Source organism: Cryptomeria japonica, chromosome 2, assembly GCF_030272615.1.
Source record: "Cryptomeria japonica chromosome 2, Sugi_1.0, whole genome shotgun sequence".
Classification (NCBI taxonomy): Eukaryota; Viridiplantae; Streptophyta; class Pinopsida; order Cupressales; family Cupressaceae; genus Cryptomeria; species Cryptomeria japonica.
The window spans coordinates 159,613,316-159,641,168 of NC_081406.1; the positions used below are offsets into that span (position 1 = coordinate 159,613,316).

At 36.9% G+C, this 27,853-nt stretch overlaps 1 protein-coding gene across 1 annotated transcript in view; it reads left to right on the forward strand.

Annotated features, from left to right (window-relative positions):
• Positions 1–27,853, forward strand: part of LOC131070552 (uncharacterized) — an 87,792-nt gene that overhangs the window by 54,893 nt on the left and 5,046 nt on the right. The window contains exon 2 of the mRNA XM_059213417.1: positions 27,281–27,662. Within this exon, the coding sequence (XP_059069400.1) occupies positions 27,281–27,662 (382 nt within the window). The remainder of the gene's footprint in view (positions 1–27,280; positions 27,663–27,853) is intronic.

Here is a 27,853-nt window from a genome sequence, read left to right on the forward strand (position 1 = left end):
GGTTTTGGCAAGAGGCAATGGGCATTTTACATCCCGATAGTGAGACAATTGAAAAAGGTCAATTGCTGCTTTAGGAAGTCAGAGAGATGATAAGGTATGGGGATATTTCAAAGCATTTCATAAATCTATGAGGTCTAGGGTAAGGGTACCTGAGCATATTGTAGAAAGATATTCAACTGACATATGCTTCATGGTAAACAAGGATGAAACACTTATGGAAGAAGTTAAGCCCCTAAAGATTTGGATTGAAGAAATGGTCTATGAGGTGGATGCACAAATTCATGATGTCTATGCAAAAATACTGATTGATGCACCAATTGATGAGGCAAAGAAACCCTATGGTACTGCACAACAGAAAACATCAGAGGTTGAAACAGAGTTTAACCAGAAGAAAAGAGAGAAGTGGGAAGGGAAAGCAAGAAAATTTGTGGAGAAAGTCTTAAAGAACATTAAAGCTCCAATTCATGTTGTGTCGGAGAAAGGCAAGAAGAGGAAGAACCCAGAAGTGCACATCGAGCTTGTTACTGTTGAATCAGAATTTGAGGATGACACACTATTGGCATTTAAGAGGGTTGTTAGAAATAAAATAGAGAAAACTAAGGTATAAGCTAAGAAGCAACTGGTTAGGAAGGCTACAATCAAAATACTGGCACAAAAGCAAGCACAAAAGGCAACACCTTCAACTGCATTCGGTACTACAAAGAGGAAGAAGAAGAGTGACATCGACAACAATTGAATTTGGTAATATCATACCACCTAAAACTTGTGCAAAATTATTATATGAAATCACTAAAGATGGCATGTTGAAAAATGTTCAATTTTATTATGAACACTTAGAGGATGATTAACAAAGAGAGATAGAGGAAGAAGCCTTATTATATCTGGATATTTATAAGAAAGCCTTAATAGAAATAGAAAATCAAATATCGGATGAATTGTATAATATGTTAGATGCTAGAAGACTATCAGTCATGCAAGAAGATAACCATATTAGAATTCAAGAGCTATTATCTATTTGTGTTAGTATTGGTCCAGATGAAATGGAAAAGACACTTGAGGTGGCAGATAGAAATTTTTCCAATAGCAAATATAGAATAACTAGTTTGATGCTAGGAAGAGTAAATGGAATAATAAAGGAGACTCAAAAAGCATGGGTTAAATTCTTTGGAGAGAACAAAGGATTCTTTACTTCACCAAAAATCAAAATAGACACTATAAATACCCTAGTTGAAGGAAAAGGAAAGGGGATTTGGGTACTTCACCCTTAGTTTTAAAAAATATTAAGATAGTGGAAATTGAGCTCCCAGTAAATACAGATGTACAGACAAATATTAAGATATCGGTTAATACAAAGAGTGAACAAGATAATATTGTACGGGATACTAATATTGAGGATAATTGTCCTCCGAATACAAATGCACAGGTTGAGGTTACAATTCCTACAGAGGAACCGATAGTTACACAAACTACACCAAGTGGTGAAGCCACCAGTGCAAGTGAGGAGGTTATAAAAGATAAATCTTCAGAAGAGAAGAAAGGGGAATCCGGTAATTGCTCCATCATTGTTGTCGATTGACACCTCACAAGTCGAAAAGAAAAACATAACAAAGATGAGTCCCACAGAACTCATGATGATGGCAGCACAAAAACTAATGAAGGAGGGAACCATAGTTAAAGGGATTATTGATCAATCAACCACTGTTTTACACAGACTAGTCCCGAAGTGCAAGATTGAAAATGAAGTGAGCCCATCCATAAAGCTTAAGATAAACCTTGAGAATATTTCAAAGGATTTTCAATCCTTACAACAAATCTCAAACCGGCAAGCACTAGAGAGAGTTACTTAGGCTAAGAGAGTTGCATTTGATCAGGTAACTGAATCTAAGAAGAAAAAGATTGATGAGAAGCTGAAACTAATAGAAAATTATTTGAAGCAATGTACAAATATTTATAGGGTATGTTGTAACACTAAAATACATATAGCTAATGTGGATAAGAAGATAAAAGAAATTCAGGAGAAAATTGCAAATATAGCTAATTCTTTTGATGGATTGATTTCATTGACTACATCAATTGATGGTCAAAATTTGATTTTCGAGAACCAAATTTCTATTCTTGAGAAGGAAAGAGACAAAATAATAAGAAGAGCTAGAATTTTGAGAGGCTTGGTGAGTCCCCAATTGGATTCACTTAGTGTACATAAGAAAGAATGCATGGAGATGGTGGGAAAGCCCACACCAGCAGAGGTAAATGAGAAAGAGTCATTTGCACATATATTGAGTGGACTTGTATCTATTTCTAACACATTCAAAAAAGGTTGGGATATCTATCTTGAGAACTAGAAAAAGGCTTGTCCTTAAATTTTGAAATTTGTCAAGCTCGGGTAAGACATTTTGGGATATTCATTGTACAGTTATTTTTCTTTGACATTTTTTTTAGAATTTTTGATGGCATTGATGCCAAAGGGGAGTATTATAGATGTGAAAAAGGAAAAAGGGATTTGTATACATTAGGGGGAATCATGGAGTCATGAAGTTATGGAAATATGGAGTATTTTGCATTAATGGATATTCAGCTCAAGGGGAGCAGGGCGGGATGAAACCAACAGATGAAACCTTGACCATTTTTCACATGAGTGTTGCCATCAATGCCAAAGGGGGAGATTGTTGGCAATTAACACTCAATTTGTTGGTTTCACTATGTTGCAATTGATGGCAACATGGTATTGTGTTTTGGCTTCATATTTTGATTTAGTTGTGTACCGATAGGCACTTCACAAATACTACACCAGCACTGGTAGGATAGAAGGATTTCTTTGTTTACCAGCAATGAAGGCTGACATGGTTTAGTAAAGGTTATTGGTATTGGAGGCCAATAGATCTTGGATCAAGCATTAGAAATTGTTCTTAATATTTATGCATTTATGTTATATGGCCGACATGTAATTTTATATTGTATATATCTTTGTAAGCCGACATAAGGCATGAAAATTTGTATAGGGTATATAAGTTAGTTTGATAGATCATTTTGATAGAGACATGAGATAGGAGATTATGTAAATGAAAATGTAATATGATGCGAAATATAATAGAGAGATTATGTATGTGAGGAAATTCATGTAAGGGTTATTCTGGTAAAGGGTTTATGATTTTAGACCGAAACAGACAGAGCTTAAATCAGAACTGTATCATGGCATAAAAGATACTATCTTGGCAGTTCACACTTCTCCGGATTGTAGTCTAGAATTTTATGTAGTCAGTGAGGATCCTTTTGTGATTGAGAAGTGTGCTTTAGGCTGTAAGCCTTCCTACAAGTGTAGGCCCCTCATATTTTGTAATATCTCTTCATATGGCCAGTGGATTGATATTGTGGGTCACAAATCCCACCGTGGTTTTTCCTCTTTGAGGTTCTCCACATATAAATTTGTGTGTTATGGTTCTCATTTATGTGATTGGCTTGTTGGTTGTTGTACTTCTTTCAATTCTATATGTACTGGTATACCGGTTGGTGTATGCATGTTTTAATAAGGCTAAAATTAATCATTCTAGTATAACATTGATTCACCCCCCCTCTCAGCGCTATTGGATTCCAACATAGATGACTCCAAACTAGTTGGAACTCCTATGGTGAGTGGCTGCAAATTATCTAAAAATGATGAATCTTCGAAAGCTAATTAGTCTTTATACAGATCTATGGTTGGTGGATTGCTATATCTTACTTAAACGAGACCTAAAATTATGAATGTTGTGTGCATGGCTTCTAGATATCAAGTTTATCCAAAAGAGTCATGTCACTGCTATAAAGAGGATATTCAGATACTTGAAAGGAATTGTGGACTATGGTTTGTGGTATTCGAGGAATGATAATTTCATTTTATGTGCTTACACTGATGTTGATTGGGCTGGTGATGTTGATGATCGAAAAAGTACCTCCTACGGTGCATTCTTTTTGGGTAAGAAATTGGTTTCATAGGGAAGTAAGAAATAGGATTCAGTGTCCTTATCTACTATTATTGTTGTTAGTAACTACACTCAAGTAGTTTGGATGAAGCAAATGTTGAAGAATACCAGAGTTATCTATGATGAGCCTACTGTCATATATTGTGATAATTCTAGTGCTATTTATTTATGTCAAAGAATCTAGTGCAACATTGAAATACTAAACATGTATCAATCAAATATCATTTCTTGAGAGAAAAAGTCAATGAAGAATAAGTTAGGTTGGAGTATATGTCCACAAAGGAACAAAATGTTGATATTTTTACTAATCCTTTGCCTACAGATACATTTTTCTATTTGAGAGACAAATTAGGGGTATTTACCCCTTATGATGGGAACTAGATGCTTTGAGCTGCATCAATCCGATGGACTTCACAATCTTATATTTTAGTCCAGGTCGATGAGTTGGTATTCCTCCTCTAGTGAAGTAGTCTGTTGGATTGGTTAGTTATTTAAGGGGGAGAGTAAGTTTGGTTTTTTATTTTCAGAATCTTTCAGATTGCTGTCAAAGGAGGAGAGAAGCATGTGAAAAAATATTTTATCTGCTTGATCTTAGGGGGAGTTTGATGGAGATGTTTTCTTTCTTCGCATTAATTATTTTTCACATCCATATGCTGTCATCAATGCCAAAGGGGGAGATTGTTGGACATTGATGCTACTAGGATATGTTGTTGTCATTGATGTCAACATATTCTTGCTCCGGTGATATCAGATTGGTTTATTAGAATCACGGTTCGATATATGGAGTATTTCTAGTGTTATTATATCTTTCTCTATTGGTTCTGGTGATCCAAGATGTTTAACTGATCATATCAAATTATCCGATTTGCAGTTTATTTTTTTATCAGTGCTTTGCAGAGTTTAGTATTTCATACTGTATATTCCGGTGTGATAAGATCTTGAGCTGATATTTTGGGAGATTTTTTGGAATGTTCTTATGTATCTTCACTTCAGATGGTTCATGATTTGGTTCTCTACAAGTTATCTTTCTTCATGATAGTTGTTGTTCTTTGAGTGTTCTTGAGTTTTAGATGTTGAGTGGTGAAGATTTCATAAGTGGTGTTGGTACAGTTATTACTGATGACTTTAATGTGCTTGTTGGTGTTTTCCTAATTGTTTCATATTTGTTTTGATGATCCACATTGATCTTTGTGCGATTTCTTGGTGATTTTGCTGAACTGGTGATGTTCTTTGTGTTATGCAGTATTCTTGGTGGTGTAGATGTTGGAATACAATTAATCCAAGAATACTGAGAGGGGGGGTGAATTAGTGTTATGTCGGTAATATAAGGTTTTACCTTATTACAAAATACACATATAAACTAGTAAATGAAGAAACATATAGCATGAAGTAAATAAACTAGCCACATGAATGAACACCATAACACACAAAATTTATATGTGGAAAACCTCAAAGAGGAAAAACCATGGTGGGGATTTTGACCCACAATATGAATTCACTAGCCATATGAAAGATATTACATAGTATGGGGGGCTGCACATGCAGGAAGGAACATTGCCTAGAGCACACTGCTCAACACAAAAGAGTCTCACTAACTACAAACTTCTGTTGAGATAAAACAATAATGGTGAACTCACAAAATGCATCTGCTATGCCAAAAAGAGTTCCAGTTGTATATTTGTTCTGTACCAGTTCTTAAACCCTTTTACCGGTATCTCCTTTTCTCCAAGAATGCTTTACAAACCATCCACTAATTATTGTATGATATTACTTTCACATATACATGTCCTTCACATCACATTGTTCTTCTTCCTTGTCCTACACACTCTGTTATTTCATAATAACCTAATAAACTGACTTATATACCCTTTACAAACAATATGCCTTTTGTCGGCTTACAATACATTACAAAATATATTCAATGTCTACCCTATACAATAATTACAAAATGATTGAATAAAACTTTTCAGATCCCAGACTGACGTCAGCTTCACAGAAGTGTTGGATGTCGGTGTCGGTTATGACCTTGTTTACTCCAATGTCGGTGTCTGCTGGTGTATGCCTCCAATGTCGATGTCTGTCGGTATATGCCTTCTACAAAATCTTGTTGCCATCAATGACAACATATGAATCCAATGAGTGTCAATTGCCAACAATCTCCCCTTTTGGCATTGATGGCAACACTCATGTGAAAAAAATGGATTCCCTGTCGGTTGAACTGAAATATGCTCCCCCTAAGCCGATTGACTATGTTTTCAATATACTCTATGTCTGATATCCTCCCCCTAGGATTATATACATATTTTTCACATACATATCCTCCCCCTTTGGCATCAATACCAAAGACTGGTGAAAGAGTTGAAACAATTGTTAAGAATTTGTGCAAAAGAATGAATAATTACAGATTACTTTATCGAAGCTTGACCAATTTCAATATTTTCAGATAAGATTTCTCAAGTAACTGTAGATAGGTATCCCAGATAGTTTTGAATGTTTCAAATATGGATACAAGTCCACTCAGTAAATGTGCAAGTGTTTCTTTCTCAGTGACTTCTGTCAATGTGGGTTTCGCAAGAATTTCCATGCATTCCCTCTTATGTACACCAAGTGAATCCAATCTTGGACTCACCAAACCTCTAAGACTTCTTTCTCTCTGAATAATCTTGTCTCTTTCCTTTTCTTAAGAGGAAATTTGATTCTCCAAAGTTAAAATTTGTCCATCAATAGATGTTGTAAGTGAAGTTAGTCCATCAAAAGAATTAGCTTGTCTTGTAACTCTATCCTCTTATCTACATTTGCTGTAAGAATTTCTATATTACAACAAAACCTATAGATATTAGTACATTGTTTCAAAGAATTTTCAATAAGTATAAGTTTCTCCCCAATCTTCCTCTTTTCAGTCTCAATAATCTGGTCAAAAGCGGCTCTCTTAGCCAAAGTAAATCTTTCAAGTGCTTGCCAATTGGAAATCTATTGTAATGATTGAAAGTTTTTAGATATGTGCTCTATCAATACCTTAAGCTTTCTGGAAGGGCTTGCTTCATTTTCAATCATATAATCAGGAATCAATTTGTGCAAAACTATTATTGACTGATCTATTATTCCTTTGTCTGCAAATCGCTCCTTCATTAGCTTTTGAGTAGCCATCATCATTAGCTCTATCTGACTCATTTTTGTGATTGATTTCTTCTCAACTTGAGAAGTGTCAGTTGCCAAAAATTTTATTGGGGAATAAATTGTCGGTATGGTACTAGGTGTCTAATTAGTCTCCTTTCCCTTATCCTCTCCCAGTATAACTCTTTTTACTTCCCCTTTTCCACCGATGGCTTCACAACTTGGTGCAGTATCTGTTACTGTTGGTGGAGTATTATCCATAATGTTATCAGTATCCTGTACATTATCTACATTGCCTTGCTCAAACTATACAAATGTTGTCTCTATCGATATAGTCTCTACACTCTCATCAATTTTAGGTTTACCTATCGGTGGAGTCTGTACACTCTTATTTACTGTCGATTCATTCAAAACTTGATCTGAACTTCCCAAAATTCCTTTCCCTTTAGATCTGTCCAGAATGGTGGAAGTTGTTTCCTTAGCAAATTTTCTTGAGAAGTAAGGAAATCAGGATTCTTTTGGAAGAAATTAGCCCAACCATCTCTGGTCTCATTTATTATCTCATTTACTCTACCCATCATTAAGCTTATTTGTCGGGGTTTCCTGCTAAAAATTGTTCTACTGGCAACATCTATACATCTTTTCATTTCCTCAGTATTTATAGAGCCACACATATTCAAAAGTTCAACCTCCTTAATTTCCCTATCCCTCTTGATTGCATCTAATCTTCTTGCATCTAATTTATTGTACAAAGATAAAGGAATTTCCTTCAAAATCTTTACCAAATTCTTCTTATATATGTCTATATGTAACAAAATTGCTTCTTTTATTTCATTTTGCTCATTTTCATCTAAATGTTCATACAAATTTGACACATTCTTCAAAATATCATCTTTTGTTACCTCATCAATTAATTCTGCACAAGTCATATTACCAGATTCAGTTTCTTCATCACTCTTTTTCTTCTTCTTGCTCGAGGTTGCAGGGGTGGATGGAACTTGCTTCCTCTTCTAAGTAGGTTTCCTTGATGGAGGTGTGGGTGCAGTAGGATTTGTCACTTTTCTTATTAGTTTCCTCCTTGGCTCCACCTTCTTCTCCTCTACCAAAGGCTTGTCAGCTTTCTTCCTCTATACCCTTCTGAATGCAGGAGGTTGATTATCCTCTATATCAGAATCAAAAGTGATAGGATAAATTAAAGTTTTAGGCCTCTTTTCCTCAGGAGCACTAGTCGATGTTGGTTGATCTACCAGTTTAGATCTAGAACCTAGTTTTGTATCTATCCCGTGGATAACATTTTGAACGAAGGAACACATTTTGTCTATTTTATTTTCTCTTCTTTTCTTACTAAAGCTAATTTTAACTTCAAGTGCCTTCTCCTCCGCAGTGCCAAAATGTTCAGTCTTGTCATCTAATGGAGTATCAAGCAATATTTTAGCATAAAGTTCCAAGATGTTGTCATCAACTTCATATCCCAATTTAGTGACCCATGTTGTTCTTGGTTCCACTGCTTCCATGAGGGTCTCATCTGTTTTTACCATGAAACAGATATTAGTGGAGTATTTCTCCACAATGTGCTTGGAGATTCTCTTCCTTAGTCTCATGTTCTCTTGGAAAGATTTAAAGAAGCCCCATAGCTTCTCATCCATGTTGCTGCCAAGACCAGTGATTGTATCTTTAATCTGCATGCCTACTGGTATGTCATGAGCCCAACGTTTCTTTCCCAAATCTGGTAACTCATTCATGAAATATAACATCAAGAAGACAATAATATTGCCAAACTGAAATGTTCCTTTCTTGACACCTTTGATCTTGCCAAGATTTAACATTAATTCACTTCTTAACCATTCACACAAATCATACTTTCCATTATTATTTATTATTTGGTATGCAACATGGATACAAGAACTGGTGACAGAGTTGATTCTACTTGATTATGTTACCTTGTAGCCGATGATCATGCTGGCAAATTTCACATTTGTATCTTTGATGGTGCTGATCCTCATCGACCTTCCATCATGGGTTGCATCGGTGAGCTTTTCAACCTTAGTGTTGGAAATCTTCTTCCCTCGTTCTTGTCCAACTTTGGGTAAGCCAGTGACTGCCTGAATTGCTTCTTTGGTGATCATGTAAGGCCAGTCCAACCAAATGAATTCATTGTGGACCTTTCTCAAAAAATATCTAATCATTTCATCCTTGAATTTTGGTATATACAAGATTCCGGTTAACCCTAGGTCTTCAATGATTTGATATTCTGGCTTGATTGTTTTGGAGATGCCTAGTATCATAGATTGATATATTCCCTTGATCTCCTCAGTGCCTAAATCCTCCAAGGTGTAGTGAATATACACCCTGACATCTTCTACATAGACTACACCATCGAGAACCCTCAAGAATGCTCTAGTAGAGTCTTCCTTCTTTTCTATTTGAGGAACTTCCTTAAAAACAAGTCTGAGTCTATCCTTAACCTCGACAATAGTGGGATTCACAATGAAAGTAGGAGAAGATGAAGATCCAAATGCCATTTCAAAGAAATACCTGGATAACGATCGTTAGTTTGAAAGATCTTGATAACTGCTGGAAATCTTTTCAGAATGCCTTTGCTCGATCTTGATCGCCTATGATTCGCCTTTCCTTTGCTCTGGTGTGCTCGAGTGTTGGGTGACTGAAAATGAGTCCAATTTCCCTTTTTATCAGCGAGTAAACCCTAATCCTTCATTGTCATAAATGCTTCATGGTTTACCCTACCAGATGTCGGTTTCATAGTTTTATGTCGAGTAAACCTTCATCAATGACCAATACAATTCTCCAGATTTCTTTCCAGACCTCTTTCGAGGAATATGCAAGATTTGCAATGAATTTTCCAACCTCTAAGGCGTATACCTCAATTACCGGTTGAATTTCCTACCGGTGCACGAATGCTCTGTTCTATCAATGGAGTTACTAGTGTAATTTCTGGTGTAGTTGCATCTCCACTTAGTTCTTCAGGATTTCTTACCCATCTCTTTGTGTGATCATGTTATATTTCATCTACCTTCTTCTTTCCTTTCTCATTTTCTCTGTCATTTCTAACTAGTTTAGTGTTGCTTCTGCAATACTTAGCAATATGACCTATTTTGTTGCATGCATAACATGTAACATTGTTCTTTTGAATTGCTTTTCCATATTGAGTGTCATTCCTTGATCTATATTGATTAGCCAAATGTCCAAACTTTCCACATGCATGACACTTAACATTCATTCTGCAATCTTCTGACTTATGACCATATTTCTTGCAATTTGTGCACTGACCGGGAACTGAATTGTAGTTTTGATTTTCTCTATTTCTACATTGTTTAGCCATATGCCCAAATTTGTTACAAACAAAGCATCTATCATTGAATTTGTAAGAATTAGATTGCCTTACCAATTTCCTCTATTGTGATGAGTTCTGCATACCAGTTGTCTGATCTTCATTTGCAGTATCGGAGCTTTCACCTTGTACAAATCCAAGTCCTCTAGAATCATCATTCTACCTTTGTCTTTTCAATAAATCATCCAACTGTGCAGCACTAATCTTGATTTTTTCTTTATACTCACTTGCAATAGTCAGATCATTTCTCAGAGTTATTATTTGTCTCTCAAGCTCTTGTTCATTATTCTGGGATTGTACCAAATTAGTTTTCAACATATCATTCTCATGAGCCAGTCTGCCACATTCTTCAAATTTGTTCTTCAGAGATACAACAAGATTTTCTTCCTTCTTCTTTTTGTCCTCAATTTCTTTTGATATCCTCATAGTTAGGTCTTGCATTTCATTCTTCATGAGCATTTTTGCTTGACTCAGCTTCTGTCATTGTTCTTTAAGTACATTTTTCTCTTCATCATCCTAGTTTTGCAAAAGTTCCTTCCTCCTAGCTTGAGTTGATGATAACCTTTCTTGTAGAACAAGAATGAATTCATTAGCAGAATTCAATTCATCTTGCAACTTCAAGTTCTTCAATCTTTCAGCATCATAATCCTCAAGTGCCATCTCAAGTTGCTTCTCCATAGCCATATTTAAAGATTTTGGTTTCAGGATTTTCCTCAAGCTGTTAAACTTCCTCAGAGGTACCATATTATGATACAAATAGCTGGAATACAATAAATCCAAGAACACTGAGAGGGGGGGTGAATCAGTGTTCTACCGGTAATATAAGATTTTACCTTATTACAACATACACATATAAACCAGTAAATGAAGAAACATATAACATGAAGTAAATAAACCAGCCACATGAATGAACACCATAACACATAGAATTTATACGTAGAAAACCTCAAAGAGGGAAAACCATGGTGGGATTTGTGACCCACAATATCAATTCACTGGCCATATGAAAGATATTACATAGTATGGGGGCATGCACATGTGATGGAAATGGGTATGCGATAGACTAGCCTAGTCTATACTCTTTGATCCTTTCCTTGGATCACCAGGTGTTCTAACCACACCCTAGGGTCTCTAGGACTTCCCTTTCTTGTGGAATCCCCTAACCTTACCCAATCCACCCACCAACAACTTGTAATACTTCTCCTAAGGTCTCACCTACTCATGAGATCAAAAGAACCCTTATTGAGGCTAATAAGGGTTTGGCTTGTCCTACACCTTCTTAGGTCCTAGCAGGGATAGGACTAGTCTTAGACATGGTTTTCCATCCATTCATGTGCCCCCAAGAGGTTTAGACCTTCCTATTTGTTACTGATCTCACCATTTTGCTTCTTTCCTGCAAAATAGGGCTACAAGGAATGAGCCCAATTAGGCCTCCATTCCGGACTTATAGGGCTCTCTCTTGCAAACGATGACCCAACTTGTGAAACTCCCCAAAAGGACTGCTATTAAATTGGCAAAAGCTCAAATATTTTCTATGTTTTGGGCCTCCAAGTATCTACACACTACCCTAGGTGAATTTTGGGGTTTTTGAGGGTTTTTAAGAGGGTTTTAGGCCTGCCAGGGTTACAGTGATGGTTTGGTGTTTTTACCACCTTGTCTAGATTGGTGGAAGCTCCTCCTTCTCACCAATGGTTCTCCACACACCCCTCTACAACTCCCCCAAAGGGTGCATCCTCCTCTGACATTCCTTGCTCTCGCGGACCTCCGCAACCTTAACCCTTCCTAGCCAGGCACTGTCCAGTCTCGCCTAGGAATGGGTCTTTGGATGGCTTCCCTGCATCTTCAAGGGCCCTGCTTTCTCTGAGGTAATGTACAAGGTCTTCACTCCTATTCCCCATGGTTTCATGGTGATTCCACAATGGGGATAGGAGTTGTCAACCCATTGACACAAAATAGTCCAAAACTGGACAGTGAACGAGTGTTTTACAAAATATTTACAAAGGACTCAAAAACCTACACAACACACTAAAACTAATTTCTCAAAATGGAAGAGTAAGCACAACAAAAATCTCTCAACACAGTTTAGTCTGCAAAACAATCCATTATCACTCTCTGATGCTCCATTTGTCTCGACTGGCAACAAAATTACAATCATAGTCAAGGTCTGTTTTCTTGGGCCGTACAAAAACTAACATCTAACCCATCATTTTAGGGTTTGTAACAATATATAGTATCCTTCCCTCAGTCTGTGTGCCAAAATTAGGGTTCTCCATGCTAAACTAAGGTTTTGACCTATTACGTGGAAAAGTTGCTTGACAACTTTGAAAAGTTGTCATGCAACTTTTTGCAACTTTTGAGCAACTTTTGCAATGTTGCTTTTCTTGACTCCTAGGCCTACATTGGGCTATCCTATGGACACCACCATGCTAAAAGGACCCAAAACTCATCAATGGCACACATACTCTCTCCTCCACAAGAAACCTCAACCAAGACTTGAGAACCTAGGACCTAAACTAGGACCTAAATAAGACCAATGAGCTCATGGATCTTATTACATTTACAATGGCTTCTTAAAGAAGCAAAACACCAACAAAAACCAAAATGAGGAAGACCTTAGAAGGGTGTTCCTGCACCATACTCCCCCTCTACACAAAATTAAGGAACTAGGGGAGAAATGAGAGTCGAGTCAATACCAAGTTTCTTGAATCTACCCTCTTCAACCAAAGTGGCTTCAGACTCAGGTTGACCTACCCACTTCACCAAGTGTTCCATATAGACCTGGTGTCTGGTAGAATTTTTCACCCTTGACTCCAAGATCTCATTTGCTATGGGCTGCTTCATTTGAGGTAAGGCATTCACATCCAAGTCCTACAGTACCTTGGCTTGATTCTCAGTTTGCCCTGCTATTTCTCCCTTGTATAATATCATATCAGCAACATTAAAGACTGGTGATATAGCCAAATCTGAAGGAAGATCAACCTTGTAGGCGTTCTCACCATATTTTGACAGAATTCTACAAGGTCCTACCCTCTTCATTTGTAGTTTAGTAGGCTTGCCACTTTGTATTCTAGCTTTGCTCAGATGGACCATCACATAGTCACCCACTTTGAATTGAACCTCTCTCCTTTTCTCATCCACTTTAGCTTTCAATTTTTGAGTAGACTCTAGGATGGCTCTCTTGACCTATTCTTAGACCTCCTTGATGGTTTGAGTGAAGTCCTCTTCTTGCCCACTCTTTATCTCCATGGAACCAAGTTCTCTTAGTTCACACACTCCCCTTGGATGTCTGCCATAGACAACCTCAAAAGAACTCCTTCCAGTGGTCCTATTTACACTGTCATTGTAGGCATACTCCGCTTGTGGAATGACTAGATCCCATTTCTACCCATACTCCTTGGTTAGACACCTCAACAAGTTGCCTAGCACCCTATTAGTGACTTCAGTTTGATCATCAGTTTGTGGATGGTAAGCTAAGCTAAATGATAAATTGGTCCCTAGTCTTTTCCATAAGGTTTGCCAAAAATGGCCCATGAACTTGCTATCCCTATCTAAAACAATACTTAGTGGGAGTCCATGAATCCTTACAATCTCCTTAAAGAAGAGATGTGCAACATAGATAGCATCATGAGTAGTTTTACATGGAATGAAATGGCTCATCTTATAAAACCTATCTACTACCACATAGATGCTATCCATACCTGTCTTTGTCTTGGGGAGTCCTACCACAAAGTCCATGCTCACACACTCCCAAGGCCAATTTGGGACTGGTAATGGCTGATAGAGGCCTGCATTACTTGACCCTCCTTTGGCTCTTTAACACACACCACACTACTCCACATACCTCCTCACATCCCTTGGCAACCTAGGCCAATAGTAGTACCTCTGTACTAGATCCAAGGTTTTATTGATCCCAAAGTGTCCACTTAGACTACCATTGTGTTTCTCTTGTATGATATTTTCTCTCATGGATCCTCTAGGCACACATAACTGATTACCTTTGAACAAGAGACCACTTTGAAGAGTGTATTCTGCATACTCACCATGAAAATGATTCTCAAACTCCTTGCAGACCTTATAGGTTGATGAGAAGTCTTCATCGACTTCATAGAGGTCCTTGAAACCTTCTATTCCTATGCTCTACAATTGTAACTCTTGGACAGTCAACAACTTCCTGCTTAAAGCATCTGCCACCTTGTTGAGTTGCCCCTTTTTATGCTTGATGGTAAAGGTAAAGGATTGGAGGTATTCCATCCATTTCAAATGTCTATTGCTAAGCTTCTCTTGAGTGTTAATGTAACTCAAAGCCTAGTTATCTGTGAACACCACAAATTCCTTTGGGAGTAGGTAATGCCTCCATTTTTTGAGAGACTGAACTAGTGCATACAACTCTAGGTCATAGGCTGAGTACTTCTTCTTTTCTTCAATAAGCTTCTCACTGAAAAATGCCACAGGCCTTCCCTCTTGACTCAATACACCCCCTACTACAATGCCACTTGCATCACATTCCAATGTAAATAGCTTGTCAAAAGTAGGTAAGAGTAGGATGGGTTTTGTGGCTACTTCTTTCTTCAATAATTGGAATGCTTTATCAACCTATTCAGTCCACTTGAATTTGGTTCTTAGGCCTCATTTTATGGTGTCAAGTACTGGTTCACATATGCCACTGAAGTTCCTCACAAACTTTCTATAGAATTGGGCTAAACCATGGAAACTCCTAACTTCAGTCCCTGTTTTAGGGGCAGACCAATTCAAGATTGCCTCCACTTTGCTTGGATCCATCTTCAAGGTTCCCTTAGACACCACAAACCCCAATTAGACCAACTCTTGCTTCAAAAAGTCACACTTCTCTAAGTTGATTGCCAACTTCTCTTCATGCAACCTCTCTAGGACTAACCTCAAATGTTCTAGGTGCTCCTCTTTGGTTCTGCTATAGATGAGTATGTCATCTAAGTACACCACCATAAACCTACCTATGAAGTCCTTTAACACCTCATTCATCAACCTCATGAAGGTGCTTGGGACATTGGTGAGTCCAAATGGCATCACAAGCCATTCATACAACCCTTCTGTGGTCTTAAAAGCAATCTTCCACTCATCACCCTCCTTGATCCTAATCTGATGATAACCATTTTTAAGGTCCAACTTAGTAAAATACATGGCACCACCTAAACAGTCCATCAAATCCTCTATTCTAGGAATGGGAAATCTGTACCTTATGGTGATCCTATTGATTGCCCTTGAATCAGTACAAAGTCTCCACTTGCCTCCCTTCTTTGATGCAAGCACTACCGGGACTACACATGGGCTGATGCTCTTCTTGATCAATCCTTCATCCAACAACTCTTGCACTTGCCTTGCCCCCTCCTTGTTTTGATCAGGTGTGAGCTTATATGCAGCTTTATTGGGTAGGGATGCACTAGGAACAAAGTCTATTTGATGGCTTATTGACCTTCTTGGTGGAAGTGTTGTAGGTGCTCCATCACTCACTATGTCCTTATACTCTTGCAACATTTGCTTCACCTCCTTGGGTACCTCTGTCTGCAACTTGTCTTCCTCCTCCTTTGGCTTCACAAAGATGGCACACCTCACTGTCTCCTCCTCATGTAGAAAGTGTAAGAACTCTTTACCAGTATTCAGTAAGACACTGGGTGTTCTTGAGGTTCCCTCATCATTCTCTGTCAGAGACTGAATCTTAAAGGTTCTACTGTCCTTCTTGAAGGAAATGGAGTTCTCCTCTCCATCATAGATCACCTTCCTATCAAATTGCCAGGGTCTACCTAGCAGTAGATGACAGGCATCCATGGGTAACACATCACAAAGGATCTTATCCTTGTATCCTCCAATAGAGAACTCTACCCAAGTCTGTTCATTGACAAGCACACTCTGCTCTTGATTCAACCATGTCACCTTGTAAGGGCTAGTGTGGGGTATCCTTGTGAGTTTCAACTTCTTGGCTACCTCATCTGATATGATGTTTTTAGTTGACCCCTAATCAACTATCACCTTGCAAACTTTACCAAGGATCTTGCATCTCACCCTAAACAATGCTCTCCTATGCTTAGGTTCATCCCTAACCGGCTGTCATATCAAGACTCTATTGAACATTAGATTTTCTCAAATCTCTAATTCAATATGGTCCACCTCAGGTGTCTTGTTGCTTGATGTGTCTTCATGGGCATAAGCAACCCTTTTTCCACTATTTGATGATGTAGGCTTGTCAGGGCATCTATAGGTCGGGTGTCCCAGTTGACCACAATTGTAGCATTTCATGGTTGCAAAGTAGGAACTGCTTCTGCCGGTACCTCTTCCCCTATTTGGGCCCCCTTGTGCACCTCTACCTTGAGAATGACCTCCTCTAAGAGTGGTCTCACTGTTATGCTCAATCAACTTGGACTCTCCTTGATTCCTTTGTTCACTTGTCTTGCTTTAGTAACCACCTCGGTGATTCATTTGATCTCTACCTCTGCCTCTACCCCTATTGTTGGAGTCTCCCTTCCTTTTGTTCCTCTCTTCTACCTTAGCAGCAAGCTGATGACACTTTTGGATAGTGGTAGGAGTCCATAGGCTTATCTCCTCTTGGATGTTCCACTTTAGGCCACTTAGATACCTAGCCACCTTGATAGATTCTTCTTCTTGGACTTTGGATCTACGACAAAGCTTTTGAATCTCCTTTGTGTAGGAGGCCACATCAAGATCCTTCTACTTTAATCTCTATCTCTTCTTATGAAGTTGGACTTCATAGTCCTCTGGCAAGTAGTTCTCTTTGATCTTACTCACCATGGCCTTCCAATTTGCAATAGGTAGCTTCCCCATGCTAATCCTCTCCTCTTGTAAGTATTTCCACCATGTCAAGGCTGCTCCCCTTAGTCTTGATTTGGCAACCTTAGCCTTTTGGGCTTCTGTCACACCTTCACACTCAAAATGGTTCTCCATACCCTCAATCCATTCCATGACAGTGTCAATATCCATCCTCCCACTAAAAAGTGGCAATCCTTCAAAAGATTTTGGATTCAAAGCCTTAATGGCCTTTACAAAAGGTTCTTCATTGATTAAGGGGTCTGGTTTAGGTATAATGTCATCTATATCAATATTTTTCTTGCCTTTATCCTTGGTGTCCTCACCCCAGAGTCCATGTGCCCTCTGATCAACCACTTTTTGCAGCTTGTCCCTTATCTCACTCATAGCTTCTTCAAGGAGACCATTTTTCTCCTTCTGCTCTTCTACCTCCCTAGCTATCTCTGCATTAGTGACCATTATGTTCTCCCCTACTGATTCACCAGAATATAGAGACATGCATGCTCCACCAAATCTTTAACTGGCTCTGATACCAATCTAATGGGAATGGGTATGGGATAGACTAGCCTAGTCTATGCTCTTTGATCCTTTCCTTGAATCAATAGGTGTTAGAACCACACCCTAGGGTCTGTAGGATTCCCTTTCTTGTGGAATCCCCTAACCTTGCCCAATCCACCCACCAACAACTTGTAATACTTCTCCTAAGGTCTCACCTACTCATGAGATTCAAAAGAACCCTTATTGAGGCTAATAAGGGTTTGTCTTGTCCTACACCTTCTTAGGTCCTAGTAGGGATAGGACAGGTCTTAGACATGGTTTTCCATCCATTCATGTTCCCCCAAGAGGTTTAGACCTTCCTATTTGTTACCAATCTCGCCATTTTGCTTCTTTCCTGCAAAATAGGGCTACAAAGAATGAGCCCAATTAGGCCTCCATTTCAGACTTTTAGTGCTCTCTCTTGCAAACGATGACCCAACTTGTGAAACTCCCCAAAAGGACTATTGTTCAATTGGAAAAAGCTCAAAGATTTTCAAATTTTTGGGCCTCCAAGTGTCCGTACACTGCCCTAGGTGAATTTTGGGGTTTTTGAGGGTTTTTAAGAGGGTTTTAGGCCTGCTAGGGTCATAGTGATGGTTTGGTGTTTTTACCACCTTGTCTGGATTGGTGGAAGCTCCTCCTTCTCACCAATGGTTCTCCACACACCCCTCTACAACTCCCTCAAATGGTGCATCCTCTAACCTTCCTTGCTCTCACGGAGCTCTGCAACCTTAACCCTTCCTAGCTGGGCATTGTCTAGTCTCGCCTAGGAATGGGTCTTTGGATGGCTTCCCTACATCTTCAAGGGCCCTTCTTGCTCTGAGGTAATGTATAGGGTCTACACTCCTATTCCCCATGGTTTCATGGTGATTCCACAATGGGGATAGGAGTTGTCAACCCATTGACACAAAATAGTCCAAAACTGGACAGTGAAAGAGTGTTTTACAAAATATTTACAAAGGACTCAAAAACCTACACAACACACTAAAACTAATTGCTCAAAATGGAAGAGTAAACACAACACAAAGCTCTCAACATAGTTTAGTCTACAAAACAATCCATTATCACTCTCTGATGCTCCATTTGTGTCGACTGGCAACAAAATTATAGTCACAGTCAAGGTCTCTTTTCTTGGGCTGTACAAAAACTAACATCCAACCCATCATTTTAGGGTTTGTAACAATATATAGTATCCTTCCCTCGGTCTGTGTGCCAAAATTAGGGTTCTCCACGCTAAACTAAGGTTTTTGACCTATTAGGTGGAAAAGTTGCTTGACAACTTTGAAAAGTTGTCATGCAACTTTTTGCAATTTTTGAGCAACTTTTGCAATGTTGCTTTTCTTGACTCCTAGGCCTACATTGGTCTATCCTATGGACACCACCATTCTAAAAGGACCCCAAACTCATCAATGGCACACATACCCTCTCCTCCACAAGAAACCTCAACCAAGACTTGAGAACCTAGGACCTAAACTAGGACCTAAATAAGACCAATGAGCTCATGGCTCTTATTACATTTACAATGGCTTCTTAAAGAAGCAAAACACCAACAAAAAACAAAAGGAGGAAGACCTTAGAAGGGTGCTCCTACACCAACATGCAGTAAGGCACACTGTCTAGAGCACACTTCTCAACACAAAAGAGTATCACTGACTACAAACTTCCGCTGAGATAAAACAATAATGGTGAACTCACAAAATGCACCTGCTATGCCAAAAAAAGTTTTGGTTATAGCTCTATTCTATACCAGTTCTTAAACCCTTTTACCAGTATCTCATTTTCTCCAAGAATGCTTTACAAACCATATATTGATCATTGCATGATATTACTTTCGCATATACATGTCCTTCGCATCACCCTATTATCCTTCCTTGTCCTACACACTCTCTTATTTCATAATGACCTAATAAACTAACTTATATACCCTTTACAAACAATATGCCTTATGTCGGCTTACAATACATTACAAAAGATATTTAATGTCGGCCCTATACAATAATTACAAAATGATTGAATAAAACTTTTCAGATCCCAGACTGATGTCGATTTCACAGAAGTGTTGGATGTCGGTGTCAGTTATGGCCTTGTTTACTCCAATGTCGATGTTTGCTGGTGTATGCCTCCAATGTCAGTGTCTGCCGCTATATGCCTTCTATAGAATCTTGTTGCCATCAATGACAACATATGAATCCAATGAGTGTCAATTGCCAATAGTAGCGTGTTGCGGTTGATGTTGGCATGATTTCGGGTGATGTTGCGTATTTGGAGATTTGGTTTAGGTCCATGTTATGTCATGTATATCATTATATTGGTGTGGTAGTCGATCTTTGTATCGTGTGATGTAATTTTGTAATTATGAGCTGAGGGTTTAGCCGACCTTGTAGTCAAGGTTGATGAATTGTATAAATAGGTTATATAGTCTAGGAATTTAGGTATTGAGGTTGTGTCTGCATTATCAGAGAGTGGTGTATGTGTGAACAAAGTATTCATCTTTCAGTGTGGTGTATTGAGCAGAGATTAGTGTTGCAGAGCAAACAATTGTACTCAATCGAAACTGTCATTAGGCATTAGTAGATGTTATTATTGCAGTTCATTCCTTCTGGATTGCAGTCTGAATCTTTTTTTAAGTTAGTGAGACTTCCCTGAGAGTTGTAGCCTTCTGGGTTATTGTATTTTGAGCTGTGAGCTCTAGGCAGTGTGCCTGAATGCTAGTGCATTCCTCACTGTCATTATTTTCACATACTGGTACAGGGTATCATTTTATTGTGGGTAGGTTCCCACCATGGTTTTTCTCTTAACCAAGTTTTCGATGTAAAAATCTTGGTGTTGTTTGTTGTATTATCATTGTTCTTAAATCAATGTGCTTATCTTTGTTGTTGTTGCATAACACACAACACCAAGATTTTTACGTCGAAAACCCGATTAAGGGAAAAACCACGATGGTAACCTACCCACAATAAGATGATACCCTGTAGCATTATGTGAAAATAATGATAGTGAGGAATGCACTGGCATTCAGGCACACTGCCTAGAGCTCACAACTCAAAAATACAATAACCCAGAAGGCTACAACCCTCAGGGAAGTCTCACTAACTTACAACAAGATTCAGACTACAATCTGGAAGGAATGAACTGCAATAATAGCATCTACTAATGCCTGATGACAATTTCGATTAAGTACAATTGTTTGCTCTACAACACTAATCTCTGCTCAATACATCACACTGAAAGATGCATACTTTGTTTGAGTTTGAGAATCCGATAGAAAACTGATTCATCCCCACTTCCCCCTCCTCCCCTCTCGGTTTTCCTTCATTGTTGTTGCCAACACTAAGAACAGAGAATTGTGAGAACCACAAATAGAAGCCTAAATGAGTTAAGAGGGCCCCATACCAACCACCTAGATTATCAATGCTTAAAATGTGTTGGTTAAGCTCGACCATCATGACCCCATAAAGATTAAGACCTTATGTGTGACAATACTCAAAAAGAGCAAGACACACATAATGCCACATTATACAGGATACCCCACAACAAACATGGGTGTGTGGGGTCTGCGAGACTAAAAGTGAATAGGACTTCTAACCCTATGCCACCCCAAGAACATTATGTTTAAATTTTTTTAGAACTCCAAATTTTTAAAACAAAATCACAACAATAAACTTCTTTACAAAGTCTGTCACTACCGTAACCTAATGATCCATTATCATATCTGTTTTGACATTAGTAGACCATGGATAATTATCTTTAAGAAAATATTAAAGATATAACATTTAGTTCAATGATGTGAGCTATAAAGAACTGTATTCTATTTCCTATTACACACTCGCTCACTGTAGCGAATAATGAAGTCAATATAACTTGCAGGAGTGAAACAAGAAAAACGGAAAAGAAGTGAAGTTCTCACCAAAAAAGTAAATGGAAAGGGAACTATCAAGCTGGTAGAGTGTAATTGTTCTACAGGTTCTTCAGGAAGTGAATATTAGGTGTGATTTTTAGCTGTCTAGTTGGTTGTCTCATATGCTTTGTCTATGCTCCCTCATTTCGTACACAATCTTTGCATGAATCTAATAACGGTCACATCTCTTGTCTATACTTCTACATTTTGTATACAATAATCATGTTTTTGCATCATAGAGCTGTCAAACAATTGAATGCTTTGTCTATACACTATGCAGTGGGGAAGATTGTCAAGTTTGTCTTATGGTTGCTAGTCGCTTTTGTGGAAAAGTTTCTAACGTCATTTCAATAGTTCTACTTAGTGACTAACATGCAATAATTACAGTCTGTGGATCTTCACCTTTTGCATGGTATTCTGTCAAACAGTTCGTTCACTTGTCTACGCTTCCATGTTTTGTTTGAAGGATCTACAAAACTATTTGCAGCCTCTAGAGTTTGGTTGTGTACTTTACTGTTGACATTTTCATTTTCTTGACAGTTTATAAAGCCTTTTCAACAAATGCATTTTTGTTCCTATCGTGCAACCATGGCATTCCTTGAGCTGCTTATGCTTCCACATTGTGGCAAGTCCACTAGAGGAGTTGTTGCAACTTCAACATCTGGCAAATTATTCTATCCTTATCCTGTTTTATATCTCTTAGTTTGGCGCACTCAAGGAAGATAATGTTAACATCTTCAAAATCAAGTTCTTCACCTGCCATTGCGTTTGTGCAAGAGACACTTAGAACCTTTTCCAACAAATATTGTTTGCGCTTATCTTTCTATCATTCAAATCCATGGACTCCATTTCTTTGAGGCATTTTTTCCAATGGTTTCCATTTGAAAAAATTAAGAAATTTCTTTAAAAATTATAAAGTTTTGATGAATCTTTCAACGTTTTTTTTTGGAAAGAAATATTAATTATTATTGGTAAATCTTTTTTCTTTTTCAAAAATAAATTAATTTGTTTGAGAATACACATACACATTCATATGATCCGCTTATCTAGAAAACCCAAAAGTAAAAAAGGTACTATAATGGTTAAACTAAAATGACTGAAGATCCTAGATGATCATTACTAGATAGATTTTCAATAGAAAATCTATAAAACCCTTAGATATAAGGAACATGAATCTAAGACATCCAAATGTGCAATCATCCATAAGGAGATGAGTTTCAAGAACCCTACGACAACTCCACAATCACCATCATGCACACGCATACAAGGGAGATAGGCTATTCTAGAAGCTTCCAAATCAACCTATGATCAACTAGCATTTTGGGTAACAAAACAATACTTTTGAATACTAGGGACTACAACAAGCACCCAACATAAGAACATCACTCAATAGTTGAAACAACCCAAATTTCTCCATATCACGAGAGAGCCTCGACATAGACACCCAATATGAAAACATTGCTACACACACCCACAAAGGAAAAATAGAATCTCATGCATTCGGTTCATTCTATTGTAAACTAGGATCTCCAAGTCAATGTCATTTCAAAATGATCAATTCCATCTTCTCTATCTTCACCATCCTTCAAACAACCACTTGTCTCTTGAAACTAGAACAATTGCAAGACTTTCACTCACCAAAAACTTAATCATCAATTGATTCTTTTAGATTCCCTCAAGCTTGTCATGGCTAGGAATCATTAGAAGAAGCAACCAAAACCCAAAACACTAAGAAACCTTACATGCATTAACATGTAAGAAACATGCATTCACATGCAAGTACATGTAACAAACATGCAAGTACATACAACTCACAAACACGGACATGAAAACACATGCAAACCATAAAAGATAGCTTTGATACCAAATGAAGGGAAGTGAGAAGATCCTAAAAGCCATTTGAGATCAATATGTGCATATAGTATCCAATGTTTCTTTACAAAAGATTTCAACAAGTTAATACAAACATATACTACTATACCATAAAACAAAATTAGGCACAGTTAATTTCCTGCCATTCATCCTTAGAGGAAAGTAGTTGCAATATTAAGATATTTTCAGATCAATTAGTTTTAGTAGCATTATGATATATGTGGATTCAAAAACATAGAATCACACACATGAAAGAAATAAATAGAAAATAGAAGACACAGATTTATATGGTGAAAACCCAAATTAGGAAAAGAAACCACACTCCAAAATAGGGAGCTAAGGTATTATTCAACAACAGATATAGTTGCAATACATTTACAAGCTTTAGACCTTTACATGGATATTTACATCCAATTTCATTCCTAGAGAAAATCTAGTAGTGTAACTCTTATAAAACTCTCACCTCACAAATGACTCCTTTAGCAAGCACTTTTATTTATAGAACTTACAATGCATTAAATCAAAAGTTTCTAAAACCCATGCCTAAGGATGAAGATGCCAAATGGAAGATGCTAAATCCATCAAACATGCAAATGGTAACTTTCCAATTGACAACTCGCACCAAAAGGGAAACTACTAATAATTACCAAACTCTTCTAAGAAACAAAATGTACCAAATAAGTAATTGCATCTCTAAAGAAGCCCTACAAGTTAATTTTTGCATAACTCCCACATAAATAGCAGCTTCCAAAGTGACTCTTCCAAGTGGGCTCTAACTTGCTAAAAAATAGCAACTTATCACAATCAACACTTAATGCCTAAACATTTGTTACCAAAGTGCACCTTTCAAAAGTTTCACAAAACTCCTCTCTCCAAATGAGCACCTAAGTCACAAGTGGCACCTTCATGAGATCCCGTTGTGCATCTAGGAATAAATTCCCTACAAGTCCCACAAAGTGATATGATAACTATTAAAGTTGGCAACTTAGGATATCATGACAAATACATCAAATTTTATCTCAATAAATAAATGATGAGACTCAAAGATTGAGACACCTTAATCCCAACAAGGACAAGTGAAAACAATGACGAAAATAGAAAAAGGGTGATGTTATAAGGGTAATATGGTAAAATGGTAGAATAATATTGCAGGAACATAGAACAAGGCTAAGTTGAGTAGTAGAAAACATAATTTTAGAGACAAATGATTTAAATTTACAAGTAAACTAAGAGTTAAAACTAAAATCAAATATTTTTGTATTTGTAAAACAAAAAGATTGGATTAGGATGGTAAAAGGAAACTAAATATAATGATTATAGAGTAAAATTTGATATGTAGAAAAATTATTGTAGATTTATACACATAAAAATTGGCTATGAGCAATTAAATAAATATTTTATATTTATTTAATGTTTATTCTTCAATTAAATAGTTAATTTGAAAAGATTAATTTATTTAATTCATTTCATGTCTTTCTATTAATTAATTTAGTTGAAATATTTTATTAGTTAATTCATCTATCATATTCCTCTAATTAATTAAATATTCAATATTTAATTATTCTTCTAATCAGTTAATTAAATATCTAGTATTTAATTATTTCCTCCAATTATTTAAATATCTAATGTTTAATGATTATTCTCCTATCCTATAGTCTCAAATATTAAATGATTTCCTAAATTATTTAATTTCGTTTCCAACTCACCTTCCATCTCCACTTCATCTTTCATTTGCCAACTTGTCCATCATGTGGCTAAATTAATTTAACAAATTAAAATAAATAAAATATTTATTAGCCACTTATCTTCAACCTCCAAATTTAATGAAATATTGTATACGTACACATATTTCCTAACCTTCTTCTATATTCCCTCCAACATCCATGCATTTTAGGAAGGACTTGAGTCCACTTGTCCTCTCATGCCTAAATCTTCTCCAACCATCCCTAGATTCCCTTAGTCAACAACCTAGTCAAGGTGAGATGAGTGTTACTTGTCTTCTCCTTCCCCCTTTCTCTCAACCTTCACTTTTTCTCACGGCCATCCAAATTTGTAGATCTGATCATGACCATTGATATGGGCCACATCATCTTATCCTCTCAAAGTATATAAGATCAGGAGTTTGAGTTGAGAGAGAGTGAGTCTTCAAGTGATTTTTCAAGCTAATTATTTGTAAAACTTATGCATCTGTGAGTTTTAATCTTGAAGAAAATAGCATAATCATTTAGCATAGTCATTTAGCATTGCATATCATAGTATCAGTTAACTATCAGTTATCAATTCATTCTTCATATGCCATCTTGGAAGCTATCAGTGCTTGTCTGAGAGCACACCATCTGCAACCAGGAGCAGTGGAGTTAGGACACAATGAGACTTAAATCATGAAGGTAAAAATAGTATTTTTATTTTAATATTCATTTCATGTAGTTTCATTGGTTGAGTTTGGATTTCCTGTAGCATTTCCATTTGTATTTTGTGAAACTAACATGTTGCAGGTAGTATTTTGATGATGAAATTCAAGTCGACACAATAGAGATCAACCAATGAGTTAGGAATTGCAAATTAAAAAGGAAGATAAATTTAAGGCAACCTTATGTGATTCATAATGGATAAATGATCTAGATGGTGGATGGACAAAGAAAGAAAATGACTCTAGAAGAAAAAAATTAAAAATTAAATGAATTTTACTAATGTGAAAATAAAATCATAAGGTTTTTCTCATAAGTAAATCTGAGAGGAAAACGATAACAAAACTAAAGAAGAGGATCTTTCTAGCTTAAATGGATGCATAGTGTAGGGATGAGAAATAAAAGGACAAAAAAATAATAATAAACTAAAATTATAGGATATGGATTAATACTTATAGAGTAATGTGTATAAATCATGTTGTTATATTGTTGGGAAAAGGTGCATTCTTATTAAATTCAAGCAAAATTTACTCTAAGCTAGTACAAAATAACGAAAATGCTATACCAAAACAAAAAATAAAAAATAAAGTTATTGTCATGAAACTCTAAAAAGAAATTTTAGATAGTAGAAAATCCTAATTAACTATATAAATATAGTAAAACATAACATAAGATAACTCTTTTGAAATGTATTGCTCAACTAAGAATTCCAAGTGAAAATTTAGTAACTACTATCTAAAATTATGAAAATGAGACCCATTTTATAAGAATTTAGAAAAAAAATTTGCAAACTTAACTAGATTTTCCTTAGCTACATTAGATAATGCAAATTTTAATAAAAAAAATATTGAAGAGAATGAGTGATCTAACTAGCAATTACCCTCCATTGAAGAACAATCGTTGAGTTAAAAAAAGTTCAAATTTTATGTTCAATCAATGGCATCTAAATGTGGTGCTCGAAACTGAATACTATCTTTGAGAAGCATTTTATGAAATCCAAAAAGATGGAACTTTGGAATATGTTAAGATACTATGATATTTAATTATAATGCAATTATATATTTTATATTGGGCCTCCAAACATCTTGGCACAAGTATGTGGATGCCACTCAGATGAATGGGAGATGATATTTTATCATTATTCACCTATTGACTTGAATTAGTAGTTGTAACTTCATTCATGAAGAATATGAAGCATGATAATTGATAATGGTTGTTAGTTCCTACCTGCACGAAACTATAGGGGAGGCTATTTTCGCTAACCCATTATTAATCTGAGCCAAAACAATCAATCATATTTAATTTTGTTGCAAAGATTTTCATGTTTCCTTGGTTCCTGTCGGAAAAGATGCAAATTATTTAGGCGAATTTTTATCCTCAAGTTTTTTGGCATTGGCATATTGGATACATTGGCGGTTTGCAGGGGTTTGCAGGGCTTTGTGCGGTTCTCAACAAGAGAGAACGCACGTCTCCAGAGGCTGCAGGGCCCGTCAAAGCAAAGTCCTGACGGTTGCTTCAAACAGATGGCGACCCAGAAAAGACTTACAGAGATCACAGATCTATGGAAAATCGAGTACGAGTGCGAGAAACAAAGCATGCAAACATATGGCTAGTAAGTTTTCATTTTGGACATGCAAAACTACTATGCGCAGGCAGGTTCTGACTGAGAAAAGGAATACATTGTTCTGGGCAATTTCGAAGAGGATTAAAGAGGACAACAGACATTTTAGGTATGATTTCCTAAGTAAATTTAAGATTCCTTTACAGTTTTCTTTAAAACATTTAGATTTTTTCACGGTTTCTGAAATTTCTGTGATTCGAAATCTCTATAAACGTAAAAGCTATAGATCCTGGTTGAAAAGGAATGACTTGGTCCAGGTCCACCTGACTCTGATCATTTGATGCCTGCCAACAAACAACA